This window comes from Silene latifolia, chromosome Y (genome assembly GCF_048544455.1).
Source record: "Silene latifolia isolate original U9 population chromosome Y, ASM4854445v1, whole genome shotgun sequence".
Taxonomy (NCBI): domain Eukaryota; kingdom Viridiplantae; phylum Streptophyta; class Magnoliopsida; order Caryophyllales; family Caryophyllaceae; genus Silene; species Silene latifolia.
Window position 1 is genome coordinate 290,569,592 of NC_133538.1, and position 7,700 is coordinate 290,577,291.

General features: G+C 42.7%; 1 protein-coding gene across 1 annotated transcript in view; it reads left to right on the top strand.

The window, feature by feature from the left end:
• LOC141627190 (peroxidase 6-like) overlaps positions 1–7,476 on the top strand; it is a 67,095-nt gene extending 59,619 nt beyond the window's left edge. Inside the window, exon 2 of the mRNA XM_074440601.1 lies at positions 6,898–7,476. Within this exon, the coding sequence (XP_074296702.1) occupies positions 6,898–7,437 (540 nt within the window). The 3' untranslated portion in view covers positions 7,438–7,476. The remainder of the gene's footprint in view (positions 1–6,897) is intronic.
• Positions 7,477–7,700: the final 224 nt, after the last annotated feature.

The following is a 7,700-nucleotide window of genomic DNA, read 5'->3' on the forward strand; positions in this document are numbered from 1 at the left end:
AGCATGCATGTCTTGATCATTTGGTGGTTTCTCCTGCAACATATAGATGAATATTTGTCTTACTTATGATTCTAAACGTACTTTATTAACATTAAAAAATCACGATGAATCATATTTGAATACAAAATCCATTTGATATTATATTGTTTTATATAACTTCAAATAAATTTTTTAAATCTAGCTAGATGAATAGATGCTATTTTTTTCAACAATAACTTACCTAATCGTAGCCGCCATCTTATGGAAAAACGAAAAATAATTGGCCCTGTTAATTAATGTGAAAATCTACAACCAAAATACAATAACACACATCAAAAGTCATATTAAAAGAATAACGATAAAACTTGCCAACATACAATATAAAGGAAAAACCAATAAAAAAAATTAAAATATCTCCTCATAATCTCTATATCGCTTGAAAGTCCACACGATGTAAGCCGTAATTGTGCTGCAAAAAATTGAAAATAAATAAATTACTAAAAACAATATCATGAGAAAAAAAAGTTGAAAACATAACAATAGAAAGAAATAGAAAGAAAGTTAAATGATGAACCAAAGGCATCATCGATGAAGTGTATTTTTTTTTTTTTTGAGGTAAAATGGTGAATTATATTAAATCAATTTCCGCCAATGCTAAAATCGCACTCGGAAAATTCGAAGAGTACAAGACTTCATCACCACTTTCAGTACACAATCTAGCAGAATGATGTGCCACGGTATTACCTTCTCGGCACACATGAGACCATCTACAGGAATTAAAGGAAGAAGCGTAACTACGAATATCAGCGATACATAGTCCTAGCGGGCATCGGTCTTCTGTCCCCTTCTCCACAGCACTAACCACGTTCTTTGCATCACTTTCGAAAATGACACTAAGGAACTTCATCTTAGCTGCGACTTCCACCCCGAATTCCAGCGCCTTTGCTTCTGCAATGGTTGCTTCCCACCCAGCCTCCACCCGTCTGCACCCGATTACAATGACCCTCCCCTCTGTGTCACGTCCCACCATCCCCAAGCCTACCTCCCCATTACCAAACACTGATGCATCTGTGTTAATCTTCACCACGCCCATAGGGGGCGCAACCCATGTTCTCATCTGTTCCACCGAGCTATTGTTTGATTGGACCCCCACCTCGTGTCTATACTTATCATAGTTCACCACCAATCTTGTCATTCCCATAATCACAACAGCAGGCCGTAATCCCTCATCATCAAAAACGTGTAAATTCCTCATGTACCATACGGCCCAGAGCAAAGCTAGGAACTTACCTCGGGACACCTTATCAACCCGTTGCAGCAACCACAACAGCCGTTTAGCAAAGGAATCATTTGGAACCTCCTCCACCAACCTCGAAAACTCACTCTCTGCCCAAATTTGCCTAGCCCATCCACACTCAAGCAAAGCATGGTTCACGGTCTCAGAAGCCTCCCTGCACAAGTCGCATGTAGAATCTTAGAGACAATGTCGATACGCTAAATTACTCCTGACAGCCAAAATATTAGCGCACGCTCTCCATAGGAAGTGGGAGAGTTTTGGTGGGACACCCACATTCCAAACCTGCCTCCATACTACCGCCGCATCTTGGTCAATTCCCAGCTCAGCAACTGGCGTTTGAATGCGCATTCCCAGCCAATAGCATGATCGTACTGAGAATATCCCGTTCTTGTTTGGCCACCAGAATAGCAGGTCCTTGGGCAGCCTCCGGCTAAGAGGTATACTAAGAATGAGCTTAGCATCCTCATGATTAAAAGTGGCTTGAATCCTACCTTTCAACCACGACGCATTATGAGGTTCGATAAAGTCTGCAACTTTAAGAGAGGGGTCAGCTTCAAGATTTGGGTGCGGAACACGGCTCGAATTTTCTCCCGGTAACCACGCACAATCCCAAACATTAATGTCTTGACTATTGCCCACCCTCCATCTCAACCCGTCTAATAGCATAGATTTCGAGTTCCAAAGACTCCTCCATATGTAACTCGGGTCATATCCCCGTCTCGCCTCTAGGACTGAACTATGCGGGAATTATTTGGCCTTGAAAACCCGACCAACAAGCGAGTCGGGCTTCGACAAAAGCCTCCAAACTTGCTTCGCAAGAAGTGCTTGATTAAACATTCTCAGATCTCGAAAGCCCATCCCCCCAACATTCTTAGGCTGACAAAGCTTATTCCACGACCACCAATGCAGCTTTCTTTCCGTCTCCGTTGACCCCCACCAGAATCTGGCCATAATACCATGCAGCTCATCAATTATGCTCTCCGGGACCGCAAACAAACTCAGCATATAAGCGGGTATAGCTTGAGCCACCGCTTTAATAACAATTTCTTTTCCGGGCTTAGACAATAATCGCTCCTTCCATCCTTGCAGCTTCTTCCATATCCTCTCTTTAATTCCCGCAAAAATAGCCTTCTTGGATCTACCAATGATGGTGGGTAATCCAAGATACTTCTCATACCGGTCGACTTCCCGAACCCCAAGCACGTTTCGAATAGTTTCCCTGCTATTAACTGTGACCTTTTTGCTAAACACAATTTCGGACTTATCATAATTAATTTTCTGCCCCGAAGCTCCCTCATATTTGCTGATAATTTCAGCTATTTTTGAGCATTCCCTAACATTAGCCCTCGCAAAAAGAATACAATCATCCGCGAAAAAAAGATGAGACACTCTTGGTGCCCCTCGACACACACGAGCTCCGTGAAGGGTGCCATCCTCAACCGCCTTCCTTAGCATAAAGGAAAAAACATCCGCACATAATAAGAAAAGATATGGTGAGATAGGATCGCCTTGTCTAAGGCCCCGACTCGGGAGCACATACTCCGTAGGCTGCCCATTGACAAGAAAGGAATGAGACACCGTAGAAACACATTCCATAATCCGCTTACACCACTCGTTAGAGAAACCCATTCGACCCATGACCGCCTCCAGAAAGCTCCACTCCACCCTATCATACGCCTTGCTCATATCCAATTTCAAAGCAACGTTACCCGTCTTCCCTTCCCCACCTCTTTTCATGGCATGGAACGTTTAAAAAGCGATTAATGCATTGTCCGTAATTAATCTCCCCGGTGTAAATGCACTTTGGTTTTCAGAGATAATCCCATTAAGAAAACCTTTTAGGCGATTAGCTAGCATTTTTGAAATGATTTTGTATAACACATTACACAAACTAATCAGCCTATATTCAGTAATTTTCCTCGGACTATTGCATTTTGGTATGAGCACCACGGCTGTCGAATTGATACTCTCCAAGCCCCTACAACCACGCCACCAATCTTTAACAAACCCACACACATCCATTCCCACAACATCCCAAAATTTTTGGTAAAACAGTGCGCTCATCCCGTCCGGTCCCGGTGCTTTATTAGGATGCATCTGGAATAAAGCTTCTTTTATTTCCTCATTACTTAGCTGTCTGTCCAGGACTTCCGCCATCTCTCTTGTGACATTCCTCGGCACCCAACTCAGCACTTCTAAAAACCCGACTGGATTGCTCGTAGCAAACAGATGAGAAAAATACTCGGTTATAATGCCATGAACCTCCTCGGACCCCGTTTTCCACCGCCCCTCATCATCTTCCAACCCCTCAATTTTATTCCGTCGCCTGCGCTGTGTGGCCTTATGATGAAAATATGCCGTATTCTTATCCCCGTCCCGAAGCTCTAGGCGCCTAGACCGTGTATACCAGTACGTCTCTATCTGCTTCCGAAGCACCTCGATTTCCTGTACTATTCTCTGGCAATTTGCTAACATATCCGCCGAGGGTGGTCGACATTGCCATTTCAGTAGCTCATCCTCTCTGTTCCTCAACTTCTTCTTTACCTCCCCAAATTTAATTCGAGCCCATCCCCTTAGCTTAGTAGCACAAGACTTGACCCTATCCTCAATATCATGCCCCTGCCCAGTCTCCCATGCCTGCTTTACCACCTGCCCGCACTCGGTATCCGAAAGCCACAGTGGCTCGAACTTGAAACTCCTCTGTCTATTCCCTGCTTCCCCCTGATTTCCTTCCTCTTTAATAAGAATAGCAGCGTGATCAGAGGCATATAGCGGGTAAACAAAAGTCGTGGCCGAAGGATACATCTCCCACCATTCCTTAGTCGCAACAGCTCTGTCCAATCTCTCTCGAATAATTGTTTCAGGCGAATTTCCTCGTTTCCACGTAAAGATACTACCCCTGTATCCTAAATCCAGCAAAGCACAGTCATCGAGAGTTTCCCTAAACGCATCCATCCGAGCCTCCCTCCTACCTCTTCCCCCCTCCTTCTCATTAAGACTTAAAATCTCATTGAAGTCTCCAAAAAGAATGATAGGGATCGTCGATGATCGCCGTAGGCTGCGAATCATTCTCCATGTTAGATGCTTACTCTCCGCATCCGGCCACCCGTAAATCCCCACAGCTCTCCACCCCGGTTCACCACTCGCATTTTTCACCTCTACCATCACATGATTCTTATCGTAAGAAATTAACTCCGCATCAATATTTTTCCACCAAAATCCCAGCCCTCCTGATCTTCCCCTACTGCTTAAGCACAAGTCCGAAGTATAACCACACTTACTCCTAATTTTAGTCAGCTCCCTATCCCTAATCATCGTCTCCATCACAAAGACGATGTTTGGGCACTCCCTCCAACACCAATCGCTGAGGGTACTCACCGTCAAGGGATTGCCCAACCCTTGACAGTTCCAACTTAATATTTTCATTGTTGTTCGCGGTGCTGGTCTCCGCCAGTCACCGCTACTTTTGATACTGTATCATCGTCACACTCATTGCCACACTGTTTCTTCCTTGCCCAGCTCTCCTCATTTATGTTCTCGCTCCATATAACCCCCTCGCCACCCCTTTTACACCCTACACCAGGACCCCTCTCAACACTCCCTACCCCATCATTCATCCTCTCAACCTTCTCCTTTCGTATTTTAATATATTTCCTCGCCACCACTCGGTTGTCAGGACCCCCTACCCTCCTTTCAACCCGTTTCAATTTCAAGTCATTGCTGCCTCCCAGATTCCTCGACTCCATGCACCTCATCTTCGTCCTCTTCACTATTTCCTCCTCCTGGCCTTCCCCTCTCCCCTGTCTGTTCTCTTCACTTCTTAGCCTCATATCCCGTAACATCTCCACCATCCTGTCAACTTCCTCCTCCTCTCCCCTAGTAGCTTCTTCCACGTCAAAAGACAACTTCTTAGCACAGCTACCCCTCTCTCCCGCACCCCCATCAGGTCTTCTTGCCACACGCCATGGCGATGCTTTCAGCTAATCTCCATATTTCCTATCCTCCCCTATCAACCCTTTCCTTTCCCCATAGTCCTTCTCCCCGTGGCCCAACCTTCCACACACATAGCAGAACAGTGGTAGGCCTTCATAGCTCAACCTAACTGTCCAAACCTTTCCCCCACTCCCCCTGAGATTAATATTGTCCAGCAACGGTTTACGAACATCGATTACAACCCTAATACGCATCGATCTATTAATCTCTGGGTTAACAGAATTATCGACGTCCACAAACGTACCCACCATATTTCCAATATTGATTGCATTTTCCATGTTTAGACGCCCAACAATTGGTAAATTGTAGACACGCACCCAGATGGGAGAGAAAAATAAAGGTACCTCAGTTGGAATCGCATCCTCCCGAAGGTCTGCTAGCAGAAGAACATGCCTCTCGAAATGCCATGGCTGCTCCTTTAGCTCCCGCTTCTTATCCTCCTCACAAGTAAATCTGAAAACCACCAATTTCTTCTGTTTATCAAGCACTTCTCCCTTAACTACCTCCTTCGTCTTCCAAGCCCTAATCATTGTGTCAATTAGGGCTTTCTGATTTACGTTTCGTTCCGTCCACAACCTCCCTACGACACATAACCCATGCCTCCTTCCATCACCGTCCGTCTCTCCCACCCAGTCAAGCGTCGCCTCTCGCTCTTCGCCACCCTCCTCCTTATCTTCTCCAAAAAGACTATTAATATTTAGGTTATTTTGTAGGGTTTGCATTGCCATGCTGTAATGGTTGAATAGAAGCAAAAGAAACCTTGAAAAATGAGAAAATAATGATTGTAGGCCTGTCAATCAGGGGCAAGACCTAGGCAAAACCCTAGGGGCCAGACCCTCCCAAGGAAACCCTAGAGGGAACTTTTTATTCTCAACCTTGAAAAATATTGCAAACGGGATATTTTTGTTATCGATGAAGTGTATATAAATAGCATGGAGTTTGCCTTAGGTTGGTGTAATTTATAACTTATAAGATAGACTTTTAGTCATATTCGACTTCTGTAAGGTTGATGATGATTATTTGTTTTCATTATCAACTCTATTTACTCATAAACTCTATCTCATTGTTTTATTTGAGTTTATTTTTAAATCTATTTGCTCATAATCTCTATCTCATTGATAAATTGTGTATATTATCTTTTGTTTTAGGCAGTTTATAAAAGTTGGAGACTCTAATATTGCTCGAAAAAAACTTCCTTTATTAATATAGATAGATAGATAGATAGATATTGATTGAGAAAATAGGAATTGGTTACACTCTCAATTGATAACAAAACATAATTTTACTATTTATGTATGATGCTTAATGGTAGCTCTTTTGTAAGATCCATTCCTATTTTGTTTTCCCTTGGTGGGCAAATAAAATAGGATGGATTTCGCTTGAAAAAAAAAACACAATTTATGCAAAGAAAATTGAAGAATAAGGTTATTGTTTCCCTTTTTTCTACTTCGTATATGATAATATTGTACACCCGGTATAACTAAACACCATGGTTAGAAGTTTCTGCAATAATAAAAACATTTTCGGAAAAGTGACGCTATAATCATAAGAATTTTGTCTTACTAAATGCATGCATGCATGTTTGAAGGCTAAATAACACGTACTATATATTTTCATGTTAAATTAAGGCTTCAAGGGTGGCAGGCAACTTAGCCCGACCAAACATGACCATAACCCAAATCATAGACCAATTCAAGAACAAAGGGTTCACCGTCCAGGAGATGGTTGCCCTTGTAGGGGCCCACACAATTGGATTCTCCCATTGTAAAGAATTCAGCAATAGGATCTTCAACTATGGAAAGAATGAAGCTATTGACCTGAAAATGAACCCGAAATATGCCGAGGGGCTAAGGAAGTTATGTGCAAACTTCAGCAAGGACCCGACCATGGCAGCCTTCAACGATGTAATGACACCTGGCAAGTTTGACAACATGTATTACCGTAACTTGCAACGTGGACTAGGACTATTGGCTACGGACCAGGCGATGTCAGATGACTCGAGAACCAAGGCGATAGTGGACCTTTATGCATCAAATGAGACAGCTTTCTTTAATGACTTTGCTAAGGCAATGGAGAAGGTTAGCGTCTTTCAGATTTTGACTGGTAATGATGGCGAGGTTAGACACAGATGTGACCAGATCAACAATTTTAAAGAAGCTCGAAATTAATTATTGTTGGATTTGAGTTTTAGACAAGCTTAACTATAAAGCTGTTGAGTCCTGAGTTTTCGATTTTTTTTTTTTTTTTTTTTTTTTGGGGATTGTGTGTTTGATTTCATGTACTTCTGATGTTATTTGCCCTTGTAACTTATAATCTCATTATGAATATAGAAGTTGTTGGACCATATCGTTATAGGATATGTTTTGATATTGACAAGTGTGCTTTATAATATATATATATATATATCTGTTGCTCGTAATCGTTTGTTTAA